This window comes from Salmo salar, chromosome 20 (genome assembly GCF_965601325.2).
Source record: "Salmo salar chromosome 20, fSalSal1, whole genome shotgun sequence".
NCBI classification, from domain to species: Eukaryota; Metazoa; Chordata; class Actinopteri; order Salmoniformes; family Salmonidae; genus Salmo; species Salmo salar.
This window is the reverse complement of record NC_138310.1, coordinates 43,103,301-43,121,229: the sequence shown is the minus strand read 5'-3', so window position 1 is coordinate 43,121,229 and position 17,929 is coordinate 43,103,301. Positions and strand designations below refer to the sequence as shown.

The 17,929-nt window shown below is 42.7% G+C and overlaps 1 protein-coding gene across 10 annotated transcripts in view; it reads right to left on the bottom strand.

The window, feature by feature from the left end:
- Positions 1-17,929, bottom strand: part of lrch3 (leucine-rich repeats and calponin homology (CH) domain containing 3) — a 102,803-nt gene that overhangs the window by 18,943 nt on the left and 65,931 nt on the right. For 4 of the 10 annotated variants that reach the window (XM_082966443.1, XM_014161928.3, XM_082966440.1 and 1 more), the window contains exons 14-20: positions 3,604-3,684; positions 2,958-3,035; positions 2,223-2,259; positions 1,851-1,964; positions 1,024-1,124; positions 602-739; positions 178-255 (exon numbers count right to left, since the gene is read on the bottom strand). In XM_082966443.1, coding sequence (XP_082822569.1) covers positions 178-255; positions 602-739; positions 1,024-1,124; positions 1,851-1,964; positions 2,223-2,259; positions 2,958-3,035; positions 3,604-3,684 — 627 coding nt within the window. Of the gene's footprint in view, positions 1-177; positions 256-601; positions 740-1,023; positions 1,125-1,850; positions 1,965-2,222; positions 2,260-2,957; positions 3,036-3,603; positions 3,685-5,901; positions 5,956-17,929 lie in introns of all 10 variants that reach the window. The other 6 variants (XM_014161932.3, XM_082966442.1, XM_082966439.1 and 3 more) reach the window with 6 other exon arrangements.

The window sequence follows — 17,929 nt, the reverse complement described above, 5'->3', positions numbered from 1 at the left end:
AAAGTAGCCTTCAGATATTTAATTAATTTGTTGAGGTCACTGTCTGCTGCTAGCAAATTAAAGGTACTCCTGTATCATATGCTTTTTATAACCCATCACAAACACACAGACGTTTTAGCATGAAGACTACTGAGTTGAGTATGCCAGTCCTTTATTCAACTAGTGTGAAGGTCTTACCTGTGGAACCCCGATCCTGCGACACGCCTCCAGAAAGTTCTCCACATTCCGCCGACATTTGGCCATTGTCAGTTTGGGCTTGATGGACAGAGACAGAACGGGGACAACGGTAAGCACAATGACAGCGTTGTGTCCCAAATGGCACCCTATTCCCTGTATAGTGCACTACTTTTGACCAGGGCCTATAGGGCTATGTCACAGCAGTGCACTATATAGGGAATAGGGTTCCATTTGGGATGTAAACAGTGTCTGATCATAACCCAAATGCAAAAAGTAGCATTGCTGTATTGATATGCTTGAAGTGTAGTGCTCCTGACAGAAAGACACACTGACAAAATGTATTCTAAAACTGATATCTCACCAAAGCACACATGGTATGCACGCACAGCACACGCACAAGGTGCGCAAACACACAAACACTCACCACAGCAGGGGAGGGCACATGGATGCTGGGTACGGATCGTGGCCGCACGTGATTGGCTAGATGGCAGAGCACGACCCCGTCGGTCAGTGCTGCTCCTAGGTCGCTTGGCAAGGACACTTTCAGACGCGATTCGATGTTCTACAAAATAGAGTACAACACAATTACAGGGGGATCTGCACATGTAGGGATAGGAGTTTTTCCTGACCTTGTGATCTGACCTGGGCTCCTAAAGCATCTCAGAGTAGGAGTGCTGATCTAGGATCAGGTCCCATGTCCATATAATTGTACTCATTACGATCTGAAAGGAAAGTGATTTTAGTTCAGCACTTCTACTCTGAGACGCTTTATGAATATGGGCCAAGGAACCCAGTAGAAACTCCAGGCCCTAATGGCTTGGTCAAAAGGGGGGAGAATCTGTTCACCTTCCGCAGTTGCTCCACCAGAGCAGCCTCCTCTCCCATGGGGCCTTGAGGCTGGGTAGGGGTCACCTCTTCAGGCTCCGGCCTGGGGGCGGCACCATCACCTGGGGAGGAAGACAGAACCAGACAGGCTCAAACATACACACACAAGATCAAAAGCTGGTGAAAGCAGAATGGGTGCTAATCATTTATCCTGAAGATGGGGAAAGCCCAGCTCTACAGATACAATGGCATGATCAGACGGCTGGCAAACAATTCAGAAGGCAAACTACAGCAGATAGAACTCTACAGCAACAGAAGGAACTTGAAGTAATAGAGTTGGAACAAAACCAACAGAAAACTGAGCTACGAAACTGTAGGCCACAGATGCATGTTAGTCACTGAACTGAACATGGAAGTCACTGAACCAGACAGACAAAACTCTGACCTATATACAGACAGAAATCAAAGTAATAGATGGGATCACAAAACCAACAGAGCAGACCATCATACATAAGTCAAAACAAAAGCCGACAATATCCCCTCCCCCATTTAAAACAGAAATCTTTCCATAAGCAAAATGATCTAATACTACTACCGCCCCTCCCCGACCCCCAATTTAATTCTAAGGGTGTGAACCATCTATTTTGTTTGACTATCCACAGTACCGCTCAGTGACTGTGCAGGATCCCATCCAGACGTGTCCATCAGCCCAGCTAGTTACCAGAGCAATGTCACATGATACTCAATTGCGACATGCGCATTGCACACTCAAGAGGTATCAACACACTCTTCTGAAAGCCCCCAAGGCCATGCAGCCGAGATCCAGAGGTTGTGATCCAGTGACATACCTCTCCTCTGCTCTTCCTTCTGGCTGAGGCGAAACAAGATGCTGTCTGGCCTCTGTGCGGGTCCCCAGTAGGAGGGCGGACTAACAGGGCCGGGGTATGAAGGTGATTGGAGGGCTGCAAGCAGAACAGGAAGTGAGCAGGTGGGAGAGTGGTAGAGTGAATAGGGCGTGTGATAAAATCCTTTCAGATCCACAGGAACGTCTAGGGAGTAGTCGTCAATTTGGGATACAGTAAATTAGTAAGGAGAGGGGAAGGGTGTGTTGGAAGCTGCTCTAGTTCACAGCCATTTATACTCTGGTTTCCCTGGAAGCCAGTGGGACTAGCTGCACCTAGCAGTGAAGGGCAGCAGGAATAGTGTGACTGGTGTCTTACCTGTGGGAGACAGGGAGGAGGAGCGATCCTCGCCCTGCTGAGTGGCCAGTCGAGTCCCAGAGGAGAGCAAACAGAGGGAGAGAAGGTTAATTTCATCCCTCTTTCAATTTGAGTCAGGACTGAAACTCCAGCAGTCATGCATATACGGTTCTCTCAACAATACTCATGTATATATCACACCTTCGTTGGCACCAGAGATGTAATGGGGGAGAGTAAAGGCCCGTAAATATCACGCGAGCCCCTTTTGACACCAACATTAGCGCTGTTAGCATTAGCATTCATCTTGACAGGTTTGTTAACACCAATCTTTTACAGCTACATCAAAGATGTGCAACTTACATAGAAGAGGGTGGACTATGGGCATAGAGCCATGGAGCAGGCTCTCTGGCAGCAGGTAGGTAGAGTGCCCCTTAGGGTTAGCTTATAATGATAAAAATCATGGATTAGATTTATAGACACCTAGTGCTTTCCTAATAGGTGCTCAACGCGTTTCCATTGTACAGGAGAAACTCACCTCATCCACAGCCAAAGTGTAGCTCACCTGGGTGATGCCACGGCAGGCATTTTGCACAGGGGAGCGCACCACACATGCACTAGCCAAACTCTAACCATCACTAAACTGGCCCTGGACCAGTGTTTAGCAGCATGCTCCAAAATCCAAAGTATAAGGAAATAAAGAGAAAGAGACAGAAAAGGGAGGTTGCTCTGAAAAGAAGACGTGCAAGGTTGCAGTACCTGCAGTAGACACGTGGGGAAAATATCGGCAGGATAGGAGAGACACCCATCTATGGACATCCCAGACACAGTAAGAGACTGGGGGGAGGTGGTCGGAGAGAAAGAGTGCAGGAGGACAAAAATAAAAGGAGAAATAAGGAGAGAGACAAGGAAGGAATGGCAACAGGTGGATTGAGGGATTTAAAAATAAAATCCAATGAGAATTGAGGAGAAAGAGTAACAAGGAAGTGTGAAGGAAAATAAAAAGATGTGGAATAATGGAGAGATTTATAAGCAGAGAGCAATAGAAAATGGAGTACTGTTTTGTTAATTGAGTAAGCACAGTGCACACACACACAACATGCTGCAGATACAGGCCACAAAACAACAACTTTGTGCGTGTGTGATGGTATGTTTTCAGACAGCCCGTATATCATTTTACATTTGAGTAATTTAGCAGACGCTCTTATCTAGAGCGAATTAAAGGAGCAATTTGGGCTAAGGGCCTATGATTTGGTTGGTTTGTTTGTATGTATTGCTGTGTTGTACTCCAACAATGTGCGACTGTGTGTATGCTGTGTACACATAATTGCTAACTAAATGTGCATGTGAAACAAGTCAAATGTGTGTGTGTGTGTGTAGTACTGTAACCAAAAGTGTGTTTCACCTGCTTGTGAGTGCCAGGCTTCCTCTTTATGGTGTTGGTGTCAGTGTCTACCTCAAACACCATGCGAGGCTGGTACTCGCTCTAACAGTGAACCAGCCGGAGAACGGAGAGAGCGAGACAGAAAATAAACACAAAGAGGGGAATCAGAAGAGAAAGACGTGGAGGAGAAGAGGGGTTAAGCCAGGACAGGTGTAAGCTGGTTACAATGCACCAGGAAAAAGGGACCCATTTGTTGTGCCCTATGGGCGTTGGTAAAATGTAGTGTACTATATATGGAATAGGATGCCATTTGGGACACAACCACGTCTCTGGAACAGGTTAGTGAAAAAAAGTTTAGAGTTAGAAAGCATCGGGACAGGCAAGGATTCCAACAGCCAGCTGAAACCCAGAATCAAGCAGCAGGTCATCTCATAACTAAAATAACAGCATTTTCACACTATCGTGCTGACCCAAACCATACCATGCTGGTGTAGATACTTAATCGGGTGCATGGAAGGAAATGGAAGTATCTGGTGCCAGCCCCCTTTTAAAGGGACATGATATAAAAAAATATTTGGGTATTTTGTTCATTAGTCTACTGTTCATTAGTCTACTATTGACAGTCACAAAATGTGCATGCCAACAGTTTAACTTTTCAAGACAGAGCACTTTCATTACAGTGCTTCATCTTAAGCTACTTAGTTTTTTTGGTAAAATATACATTTTAAGTGAGCCGACAAGTCCCGCCAAACCAGGCTGTAAATAAGCCATGTGTAACAAAAGTGGGCTGATCCTTGGGTTACACCGTACTGTACTGAGTAGGCGAGCCAGAGGGGTACAGTTTGGGTCGGAGGAACGTTACTGTGAAAAAGTTATAATACCCAGGGTTGTGTTCATAGGGCACTTGACAGAAAATGAAAATTAGTGTTTTATCCTAGTCCCACATGGAAGTTCAAGCCGCTTTCTTCCATTTGGTGCGTAATGAACACGACCCAGTTAACGTTGTCGAACGCCACTTCTTTTACAGTGGTAGTGAATGGCAGAACGCATCGCTCACTGACCAAAAAGATTGCATCTAACAATCAGAAAGACCAGATTTCCACACAGGCATATGACGAAACACAGGTAACTGCCAAAATAAAGGAAACACCAAATTAAAGTGTCTTAATAGGGCGTTGGGGCACCACGAGCCGCCAGAACAGCTTCAATGCGACTTGGCATAGATTCGACAAGTGTCTACAACTCTATTGGAGGGATGAGTAGCATTCTTCTATGAGAAATTCCATAATTTGGTGTTTTGTTGATGGTGGTGGAAAACGCTGTCTTAGGTGCCGCTACAGAATCTCCCATAAGTGATCAATTGTGTTGAGATCTGGTGACTGAGATAAACACCCTTTAAACCCTGTATGCTCCTTTGAGACCCCTCTTTCAAAGTCATCTAGATCTCATCTAACCATGGTAGCCAAAATAATGGGCAACTGGGCATTTTGACCCTAAGCATGATGGCATGTTAATTGCTTAATTAACTCAGGAACCACACGTGTGTGGAGGCACCTGCTTTCAATATACTCTGTATCCCTCATTTACTTGCGTTTCCTTTTTTTTGGCAGTTACCTGTAAATCTATAGATTCATTATAGTGTCAATGTGTTTAGCTATATAACCAAACAGTAGACAAGTGTGTCAATCTAACCATTGATGACTAGTGAGAGATGGAGGGGGAGGACTATGAAAGGTTATTGGGTGTTGACAGGTGGGTAGAGGATGAATAGAGAGCAGGTGACACACAGGTCGTGTTCCCATTTCCTACTGTTTTCCGAAAGTGGACACTTGTTTACTCCGCCACAAGGGTTTAAAAGTATAAAAAATAATTTTTGTTGAAATAATGTTTGTTTGGTTTTTATTCCCCCAGAACAGCATTAGATTGGTGTAAGCATGCAATGGCCTACCATATTTCTTTCCCCAGTTGCTCATTTTTAAAACAGTGTTATTCAGAGTCGGGGTCGAGACCCCTTGTGTGGCCGACCGGGAACTGCAGATGGGGTCGCCAAGTATTATTTCTAAATTAACATGACAGATTATTGTATGGAATGAAATACGTTTTTGATAAAGATACCTTGAAAAATAAATGTTTCAGTAAATGTATTTATTGGTTTCTTTTCATTTTGATAAGAGATGAAAGTGCAATGAATTGAAGGTAATTTGTTGATGTAAAAACCTAAATTGACAACTGTTTTATATTAGTGGAGAAAGAGAAGTAGTGCACACTTGTTGGCGAAGAAGGGAAGAAGAGAATGGGAGCACAGCCATGACGCCTTACCATGAAGAGGGCTGAGTCGTCCGTGTGGGTGGAACGCCTGGAGGGGTACGCGTTCTGGCAGGGAGGAGTGGAAGAGAGGGAATGAGGACAGAACACACAGGGAAGACAGGAGGTGAGGATGGAGAGGGGGTGAGGGGGAGATAGCTAGGCGTAGAGGGGGAGGATATATAGCCAGGGCTCAAGACTAACATTTAACCCGATGGCACAAACATTTTCAGTTGGTGGCACCAGCACATGATTTGGTGGCACCCCCCCAAAAGAATTGTACAGCGTCCCACAATAGAATACATTTGAGTCAGCACCTTATTAAGTCATTATAAAGTCATTTTACAATGCTTTATTAAGAAGTGTCATAGACTACAGAGATGGTATTCAATAAATAAGTTATTACATCTAACATGTCCAAGCAGGAATGCATGATAAAAAATACTTTGATATAGAACCCTAAATCAGTGATTGTCAGGAATTTTGGGTTGACAATTAAGCTACTTTTGTTGTATTTTACTGTCACTATAGGGCTCCAGAATTCAGATGTTTTTTTTTTGTCTTGATGTGCACTGTTATTATTGGGTTATAGTATATGCATTGGTTGAAGCTCAATGTTACATTCAAATTCCCCTACCATCATATCTAAACCAATATGACACCAATGTCGATGAAAATGTGCAAATTAACTTGTTTGGCGGTACACAACACACTCCCCGCCTCTTGTTATGATTTGTCCGGCTGTTGGTGGGGACCACTATATCGGATTTTTGACTGTTAGCATTAGGGTCGTCAGACAATTTTTCCCCCAAACCTAGCTCAAATTCTAGACGTCGGATTAATACGAGTCCACAGCGTTCATAAAATGAGCATCAGACTTGCCACCTTTCGGACTGAATAAGTTTGTAGGTGCAACAGTTTATGAAATGTATAATGTATCCAGTGGCAACCCATCATTCAGGGCATGTGGGGCTGATTTGCTTGTAATTTTGGCATTAATACCTGCCACATCAGTTTGCAAACAATGTAAAAAAAATAAAAAAATACATTCATTGAGTTCATAAAGCCGCATACAAACTTAGTCTCATTTTTGTTTTCTTGAGTAAGGCAGCTCCAAAATGCAGGTGTTTCAGCCTAGCTCAGTGCTTTCTGTGGTGGTGGGGCAAGCCAGCAGAAAATACAGAGCATAGCGTAGACTCATTTTTCTATCACTCATGGGACAGTACAAGTCTAAGGTTAGAGCTAGAAAATGTATATTAGAAGTGTCCATCCAAGAAGGCTCAAGGTCATTGGCAACACATAGAATGACATCAAATCACATATCTACAGTAGCTTTAATTGGACTGATCATGTCAACATCTTACTTTCAAAGTCTTAGCTAGCAGTCATCATCATAAATCAAGTCAACAATCTACTTGCAAATCCTTGTCATATGAAGAGAAATAATGAAGAGAAATGACAGCTAAAACGTATTGGTACTCATCGGCTATTGGACATTAACATTACACAACATGTTGGAAATCGCAAATTTAACAATGAGTGGTTTGGAAGGAATCAGCAGCTAGCTGCAAGCAGTGCAAAGCAATCAGTAACATTAGCCTGCTATTCAATGGAGTGGCTGTGTCCCCCCCCCAAGTTGCCACAATAAATTCCGAGAATGCCAGACTTTGATGACACCTTCATGTTTAAGTGAGCACATCACAAGCCAAGGTGCTGCTGCATCAATTATGTAATATGCAAGGGAGATATGTATACTGTAGCTAAGAAAGTAATACTAAGTATGTTGTGTGGTAAGCTGTTAATAGCCCATGTGCCTCACCCTTATAATTTGGTCTATTTTCACCTCTTAATTTTGCCTAAGGTTACTGTTCTGACTCAGCGGTGCTGAGTAGCCTATAACCTGTTTTAGAGAAATGTCAATCTAATATTGTAAGAGGTTTCATTATGTGCTTATATGCCCCCTTTATCTGACTTGGTGTACAGGGAAAATACTGTAAGAGCAGCCCATGTTCTGCATTAGGTCGCTTTACATTTCAAATGTGCTGAACACAGTTATATTGACTACGTCCGTCGTCGCTCGCTCATTATTAATTAACCTCTGAAGGATCGGACCCCTTTCCCCCCCAATTTTCGCCTAAAATGACATACCCAAATCTAACTGCCTGTAGCTCAGGCCCTGAAGCAAGGATATGCATATTCTTGATATTATTTGAAAGGAGACACTTTGAAGTTTGTGGAAATGTGAAATAAATGTAGGAGAATATACTTTTTTCCCCCTTTATTTAACTAGGAAAGTCAGTTAAGAACAAATTCTTATTTTCAATGACGGCCTAGGAACAGTGGGTTAAATGCCTTGTTCAGGGCAGAACGACAGATTTTTAGCTTGTCAGCTCGGGGATTCGATCTTGCAACCTTCCGGTTACTAGTCCAATGCTCAACCACTAGGCTACCTGCTGCCCCAAGTATAACACATTAGATCTGGTAAAAGATAATACAGAGAAAAAAAACATGCGTTATGTATTTTTTTAGTACCATCATCTTTGAAATGCAAGAGAAGGGCCATAATGTATTATTCCAGCCCAGGCGCAATTTAGATTTTGGCCACTAGATGGCATCAGTGTATGTGCAGTTTTAGACATCCAATGAACCATTGCATTTCTGTTCAAAATGTTGTATCAAGACTGCCCAAATGTGCCTAATTGGTTTATTAATCACTTTAAGTTCATAACTGTGCACTCTTCTCAAACAATAGCATGGTATTATTTCTCTGTAATAGCTACTGTAAATTGGACAGTGCAGTTAGATTAACATGAATTTAAGCTTTCTGCCCATGTCAGATATGTCTATGTCCTGGGAAATGTTCTTGTTACTTACAACCTCATGCTAATCGTAGTACCCTACGTTAGCTCAACAGTCCAGAGGGGGACCCACCAATCCTGTAGAGGTTAACCTCTATTGGATCTGTGTCCCTATACCGGGACGGTTGATGCTAACGTGACTAGAATGACGTAACTTAAATGAGACAGATGACGTAACATCATGCACATATCTTTTCATACTCAATTGCTTTCATTCAGTAGGCCATTGCAAAACAATTATCAGTAGGTCATGTGTAGAAAAGGTGACAGTGTTGATCACAATGTCATTGTATTATCCTCAATTTCTCAACTGTGGGCTAGCTAACGACTAACGTTAGATGGATATACAGAAATTCTTCAAGAGAGGCAGTGCGCCAGCAGCTCTGCCGAAGGCTAATCCGGTGAGAAATTAAGATTTGACCAGTTCAAACAAACAAATTAAGACTTAAACTGATTAATCACCTATTAAGCCTCGAGTTATTGTAAATATGAGTTTAATAACAATACATGTCAAAACACAGCAGACAAGAATGAGGGAAAGAAGCTAGAGGCTGACAGAGCTGAGGGAGCATGTCTGATGAAGGTTAGTGATAAAAAAATCAAGTAGATGTTTAAGCTTTCAGTTAAATGTGTACAGCATGTCTTACTTTTGTTAGGCATAAATAAATGATGTTCATGATATCTTAAAGGGTCATGCAGAAAGAGAAGCTTCTATGCAAGGCAGAGATCAACATGCGAGCTGTATAAGTGAGAGAGCAAGCATGCCCAGAGAAAGACAGACAAGAAACAGATACAGAGCAAGAGGAACAGCAAGCAGATCCAGAAAGAGGAACAACAAACCGATCCAGACAGGGAGGGACAACAAAAGATCCAGAGAAAGAAAGTAATCAAGCCGCTGCAGCAAATTCTTCCAGAACTGAGAGCAATTTAGACACTGGGCCCAGACAAGTGAAGCTGAATAGCTACCCACACTAAAGTTTTGGTACACAGAAAGGGGCATTTCAGCACTGCTGGTTTGAGAAATACAATTAGGTAGAGTACTCTGTGCACAAAAATGCAGCTTTCTGCTTTCCATGTAGAGTTTTTGGCAAAAACATTAAATTCGATTATTTTGTCAGAAATGGCTGCAAAAATTGGAAAAAGCTTTGTTTATCTTCAGTAAACATGAAATGGCACAAACACACAGACAGTGTTGTGGCATGGCAAAGCTACCAGACAACTAGCAGTCATGGGAACATTGCTCAGATTTTAACATCTACTCATACTTGCGATATTGCAGAGAGAAGGGAGTATCTGAGGAGAATTGTGGCGGTCACCTCAATGTTAGGAAGACAGGGACTCTTTCCGTGCCAATGATGAATCTAATGAAAGCACAAATAGATGGCACTTTCTTGAATGTATGGAGCTTTTGAAGGAGTTTGACCCTTTCCTGCAAAGGTACAATACTCCATCAAATGCGACGTCTCTCTCCAGAATCTCAGAATGACATGATCGAAAGCTGTGCTCAAGAGATTATGGACACCATGGTCTCTGAGATGTCAAAGTCTGGAATGTATGCCATTATGGCGGATGAGGCCAGGGATGGGCAGTTTGAACAGTTGGCTCTGTGTGTTAGGTAAGTGACAGAGGGGACAGTTAAGGAGCGTTTACTAGCACTAGCAGAAATCAAGTCATTTGATGCCCAATCGATAGCAAATGAGTTGCAACAGCAACTCCAAATGAGAGGGGTAGCAGGCCTAAAGTTCGTTGCAAAGACCTATGATGGTGCAGCTGTCATGAGTGGGTGCAAAGGACGTGTGCAAGCACATGTCAGAGTGTTGCATCCAGAGGCAATTTATGTACATTGCTAATTTCATGATCTTAATTTGGTGTTGTGTCATACTTGCAGGGCTATTCCGGAGGCTGCGGAGTTTTTCAGTTTCTTGGAGAATGTGTATTCGTTTTTCAGTACAGTTCCCACGGGGGACCAGTACGGAATATATATATATTTTTTGAAATGTATGCATTCACTATTGTAAATCGCTCTGGATAAGAGCGTCTGCTAAATGACTAAAATGTAAAAATGTACATCCCTAGTTAACCACCACAAGTTCAAAGAAGCTCAGTCCAAACTTGGAATAACATCAGCTGAACTTGTACAGCTCTTAAACACTCGCTGGGCAGTCCTGGACACTAACTGCTATTTTTGAATGTCTGCCATTGGATCCCCCATGGCTGTTGGTCTGAGAGCAAAGCTTCATAAGTTTTCCACGGTGTATTTGCTACTGATGTTTCAGTCCCTTCTTTCTATAACTGAGGGACTACATAAGTTCCTCCAGAAAGAGACTGTAGACCTGGCAGAAGCTTGTTGTTTCGGCAAACAAGCTGAATGTGACACACTGATAGGCAAACGCACAAATGCATTTGCCACAGAACTTTGACAGAACCAAAGCACTCCGAAATTCACAATAAGTCCAGAGGCAGACTCCGCAAGAAAGCGAAAAACAAAGGAAAATGGGAGATTTTGTAGTGGGTACCTCCTTGGGTTTAGGCACAGAACTGTCATGTTCCCAAACAATGAAAATAGAGTTGTTGCTCCCCTGCTTGGACAGGATAGTTTGTGAGCTTGACCAGCAATTCTTGACTGTAGATGCAGGTCTGCTCTTGACTGTAGATGCAGGTCTGCTCAAAGGCATACAGGCATGCAGCTCCAATAAACTTCTTAGATACATCATGCTAAACTGAGTTTGCCAAGCACTACGGTATTGATGTTGAAACAGAAGAGATGTTGGTGGCCGAAACGTCCTTGCCCGGAAAAGAGGACATCCTCCCAAAGATATGCTTGCTGTGCATAACCTCCTGGATGATGATATGTTTCCTTCTCTGAAGGAAATCATTCAGGTTGCCCTCACAATTCCTGTGAGCAGCAGCACTCCTGGTTGCGTAAGACAATGGGTCAGAAAAGGCTTGCAAGTCTTGCAGCCATGTCCATTGAGGGTGAAGTGTTTGGGCCACTAAGCCACAATAGTATTATTGACCACTTTGCCACCTTTAAAAATAGGAGGTACACTTTGATGCGTCCACCCACAAAATAAGCATCAAAAGAGAGAAGCAGGAGGAGCAGTTCTGTAATATAGGTTGTAATATTTGTTTGGGATCTTACTTTTTCAGATTTTATTCCTAATTATTTTTCAGTTTTTTAAATGTTATTTAGCTCATTAGTTGAATTTAGTTTTGCCCCATTGTGGATGATACTGTTTAAGATGTTCCATGTGTCTGAATTATTGGGTTAATTTTAACAACAATTAACAAAAGGGTGAAACTTAAAGATTTTTTTCTATTGGTATAATATGACCTGCATGTCTCCCTCTCTCAAAATAACATCCAAAAAGTATTTTGGCTAGATTGTACAGCCATTTTTGTGCCTTTTGTTGGTGTTGGATGGATGAGGACAGAGTGGACTTTGATTTCTTTATTTGGATAGAATTTAACTAAGTCATATTAGATCAGTGTCTAACAAACTATGAGACGGGTATACTTTTAGCCAACCTTGACCAAAAATAACCTTATTTTGATCGATTTTACACCCGTTGTTAATCTAAAAATACATGATGAAAATATGTTTTGGGGACTTTAAAACAAATCCTGGGGGAGTATGCCCAGACCCCCCTAAAAGAGGCTTAGCCCCCCTATCCATGAATCTCTAGTGACGTCCTTGGTTGTAAGTAACATCCAACTTTCCAGGACATAGCCATGTTTTATATGGGCAGAAAGTGTAAATTCTTGTTAATCTAAGTGCACTGTCCAATTTACAGTATTTATTACAGTGAAAAAATACCATGCCGTTGTTAGAGTGCACAACAACAAAACTTTTATCACGGCAACTGGTTTGATACATTGACCACTGAAGGTAAATAATGTACTTACATTCAGTAATCTTGCTCTGATTTGTCATCCTGAGGGTCCCAGTGATAAAATGTAGCATAGTTTTGTTTGTCAAAATCAACTTTTATATTCAAATGTAAGAACTGGGTTCTAAAGTTTGAACCCCTGCTGTTTGTGTTAAGTTAGCTGTTCATTTTGTTACCTGTCCGGTCATGTCAAAAATGCCGTTGCTGCCTCATTAGTATGCCTCAGGTACAATGGTACACTCCAATAAATATTTGGCACTTAATAGCAATAGCAATATACTTGTGTATGGGAGTCAAGATGGCAGCATTAAAGTTTGCCTTGCATTTGTATCCATTCTATGCAGTCAAGAGAGACAACCGGCAGAATTGTGTTTAGCGCCTTCCCTTCTACCGAAACCTCACCAGAACACAACGCAGAAAGGTAGCGGTACAGAACCGGTTACAAACATACACAATACCCCATAAGGACAAAACAAAAACAGTTTAGAAATGTTTTCAAATTTAAAATAAATACAAAAAATATTACATTCACCTAAGTATTCAGACCCTTTACTCAGTACTTTGTTGAAGCACCTTTGGCAGCGATTACAGCCTCGAGTCTTCTTGGGTATGACGCTACAAGCTGTACCTGTATTTGGGGAGTTTCTCGCATTCTTCGCTGCAAAGCTATTTTCAGGTCTCTCCAGAGATGTTAGATTGGGTTCAAGTCCAGGCTTTGGCTGGGCCACTCAATGACATTCAGAGACTTGTCCAAAAACAACTCCTGCGTTGTCTTGGCTGTGAGCTTAGGATCACTGTCCTGTTGGAGGGTGAACCTTTGCCCCAGTCTGAGGTCCTGTGAGCTCTGGAGTAGGTTTTCATCATGGGTCTCTCTCTGTACTTTGCGCCGTTCATCTTTGCCTCGATCCTGACTAGTCTCCCAGTCCCTGCCGCTGAAAAACATCCGCACAGCATGATGCTGCCACCAACATGCTTCACTGTAGGGATGGTGCCAGGTTTCCTCTAGACGTGACGCTCGGCATTCAGACCAAAGAGTTAAATCTTGGTTTCTCAATCTTGTTTCTCATGGTCTGAGAGTCTTTAGGTGTGTTTGGCATACTCCAAGCAGGCTGTCATGTGCCTTTTACTGACGAGTGGCTTCTGTCTGGCCACTCTACCATAAAGGCTTGATTGGTGGAGTGCTGCAGAGATGGTTGTCCTCCTGGAAGGTTCTCCCATCTCCACAGAGGAACTCTGAATCTCTGTCAGAGTCAACATCGGGTTCTTGGTCACCTCCCTGACCAAGGCCTTTCTCCCCCGATTGCTCAGTATGGCCAACTCTAGGAAGAATCTTGATGGTTCCAAACTTCTTCCATTAAAGAATGACTGTGGCCACAGTGTTCTTGGGTACCTTCAATGCTGCAGACATTTTTTGGTATCCTTTTTTGGTACCCTTGTGCCTCGACAGAATCCTGAATCTGAGCTGTACGGACAATTCCTTCAACCTCATGGCTTGGTTTTTGCTCTGACATGCACTGTCAACTGTGGGACCTTATATAGACAGGTGTGTGCCTTTCCAAATCATATCCAATCAATTGAATTTACCACAGGTGGATTCCAATTACGTTGTAAAAACTACTCAAGGATGATCAATGGAAACAGGATGCACCGGAGCTCAATTTCTAATGTTATAGCAAAGTGTCTGAATACTTATATAATTAAGGTAATAATGTTTACATTTTTTATACATTTGCAAACACTTCTAAAAACCCGTTTTCGCTTTGTCATTAAGGGGTAGTGTGTGTAGATTGATTCAATTAAAACCTTTCCTCAAATTTTAGAATAAGGCTGTAAAGTAACAAAAAGTGGGGGAAAAATGGAAGGGGTCTGAATACTTTCCGAATGCACTGTATGTATTTAACAATATACAGCTAAAGGAAACTTTCAAATGCCAGAAAAGCTAAATATTATACTTTTGCCAAACACCTCGTAAGTACTTGTAAAATGTAGGTCACCGCCATGCCCACTGTCAGAGTAGATCTGTTGCAAAGAAGCAGCCCTACATGACATGGGTATCGGTGGTGGACCAGGACAACAACCTTGTAATGTTAATCACAGGCTATTCACCATGCTCTGTGAAGAGCGAGACCTTCTGGAGGTGGCCATGCTTTGCTTGAAGGATGTACGGGCAGAAGGTTTGGAGCGCCCTATGAAACAGCAGGTATCGTAATGCTTTGTTTACATTTTAGAAGAGCTAGTTAGCTAGTAAGGAAGTAGCTAGCTAAATTACAGATTATCCCGCATTGGCACAGCACTGTTTGATCATTTTGATGTATCGATTGGGTGAACGTGGATGTCGTAAACGTCAATGAATGTAAACAAAACCTACTCAGAGGCAGTGCGTTTGTTTGCTAGGAAAGCTAGCCAGCTAAATAACTAAGTGAAGTCTGGTGAATTGTGTCGCCCACAAGTTGCCAAGATAGTTGTTTGCTGGTTACTGTAATGACAGGAGCGTTTATAGATCGTGACACAATCCACTTTCAATGTCTGTTATTTGTAGGCTACCTTGAATCCATTCTATCTATAATTAGCTATTTTCTTATTACCATACTTCTGATTACTTTTACAATCATAAGCATTTTATTGTAAGGACCTCATGAATTTCTTACAATAAGGGGGCACTTCTATTTTATTTAACTAGGCAACTTAATGTTTCAGTCATTACAGATTGACTGCCTATCAGGAAGTTACCCTGTAGGCAAGATGTCACTTGGGGAAGAGGAATAGTGTCTATACATGCCTGTGTGGTCCATACATTCCAGTCACAATTCCCCTCTGAGGAGTACTACGGATTTGAATATGCTTTTTATGACGGAAAGATTTGACCTGCTTATGCAGCCTACTTTACATGTTGTTTATCCTTCATCTATTTTATGAAGTCTACTGTAGTAAATTGTGTAATGAATAACATGGCTGTTATATATGAATTTCTCCATGCTACTGTAAATGTATTTATACAATTTCATTTACTCCACCACCAAATTGTTCCCTATCGAGTATTTACACGAAAGTCTGCCCTCCTGCATGCACAGGCAAGTTTAGTTACTGTAAAGAACTAACAGTGCTTTTCAAAAAACGAGTTCAAATCATGACGTCAGTGAATTTACGGTCGGAAAGTCTAGAAAGATGCCCGAGTTTCCGAATTGGAATAACGAGTTGAATGACCGTTCAAAACGATTTCGCCCAGTTCCCAGTGTTTTGAACGCACTGAAGTCGGAAATCAGAGATTTCAGAGTTCCCAGTTGTTTTGAAAGTTACCGGCGCGCCTGGCTGTTTGTACATTACTTACAGTGGTTCCTTTGGTGAGTGTTGATGAACAACACTAAGTTGCTTTCCATGTCACTGTTTATAATGTATTTATCCTGTACATTTGTTAGCCAGCACACCGTATTTCCCTCCGAGTTGAATGTCTTTAATGCCGTTTAGAAGTGTGTCAATTAGGTCATTGGCCAAGTAAGCTAGCAATATACATCTGTAGCATGGTTAAGCTCCCTAGCACTAAATGATGTGTAAATGCATAGAGAACATGTACATGATCATACCTTTAGTAACCGCGTGTACACAGGTTTGTTTAGTTATTACCGCTAAATCTCCAGGGGGCAACAGGTGGGCTTTGGCGCTTCATAGCCACAAGCCATTGTCGCAACACTGATGTCGCTTGAGTGGTAGGGCATGGTAGTGGACTACTCCTGTTGTGTAAAATTCATTACTTAAGCCTGGGGCTATACAGTTAGTCCCCCATTTACGCATTTTTTGAGCTGGTTCTGTTGAAGCCAATATGAGCTAGCTGCTATCTAAAGCAGCTGCCAGCGAGACGTGAACACGACGATGACGTCACCGAATTGACGATGGCCGCGCCCTGTCGGTCAGTGAGAGTTTAAAGTTTTTATTTACATATGCAAGTTTTTGCAATTTTAGGGGTTGTGACATGCTTGGTGATCGTATTAGGTTATTAAACGGTCCCTTACTTCATAAATGGTTTCAGTTCCACTAAAGAGAAATGGTAGAAATAGGCACGGTTTATGACTGAGGCAACCAATCTGAAGGTCTTGGGTTCAGAACATTTTGACCATTCTCTTTCCAGTCCCGACACACATTGGCCCGCATGCAACGGTGTATGCTTATTTTCAAGTGGCAACAGACAGTGTGGTGCCTACTACTGGGAGCGTCTTGCCAATAGTGTGAGATTGCGGCCCACCCCGAGCATCCCATTGGTTTCTGCATTTGGGATTTCCTCCGAGTGTCTATGCAATTAAAATGTGAGTCAAAAGGGAAATAAAAGTATTATCTGAGTTTTTCAGGGGCGAAGGACAGTCTCCTAGCTAGCTACCGGCAATGTCGCCTGTGCCTCCTCTTCTGTGGGATTTAACCGCAGTTGGCATCCAACGTTATGGTGCATTACCGCCACCTACTGTACTGGAGCGCTCCCGCCTGCATCCCCGAGTCTTAGCTTAAAAATGGACCAATAGAAGTATGAGCGATTCCTTCAGATTTAATGAAACCTGTATTTAACTAGGCAAGTCGGAACTAATTCTTATTTACAATGACGGCCTACACCATCCAAACCCGGTCGACTTAGGGCCAATAGTGGGCCGCCCTATGGGACTCCCAATCACGGCCTGTTGTGATACAGCCTGGATTCGAACCAGGGTGTCTGTAGTACTGAGATGCAGTGCCTTTGACCGCTGCGCCACTCGGGAGATCTAAAGATGCAGGAATGCCCATATGCAGGAACGCCCCGGATTACGGGCTGGAATTGCACCGTTCTCCATCTTGTTATTATGGAGGGAATGGTGTAGACTTGAGACCAACTCAAGGAATACGTCATTGCCCTCTTCCGTCAGATGCACTCCACTCCTACATCCCAGGGGCACACTGCTTAATGGCGCAAGGCCCTCTCTATGCACTTCTGGTCCCACAGGAACATCCAGCTTCTCCACTGCGCGATATAAGACCACCGTTGTCCAGGGAAACAGTCAGATGACCATCTGTAAATCTGTGCATCTGCCGCACCAGTGCCGTCCCCTTGGTGTATCCCAAGTCGTTTCCACCAAGGTGGATGTCAGGGGGAGAAGTAGCGCAGGCCCTCTGCTGGCGCAAAACACTGAGCAGTTTGTGTCACTTCATGCCTTGCTCTCTGAGCCACCTAATGTGACAGTCAATAATGAAAGTAAATAAACAATGGGTAGGCTACAGGTTGATTATTTCTGTATTTTCCAGGAGCGTTCGATTGGCTTATTAAAAGAGAGTTTACTC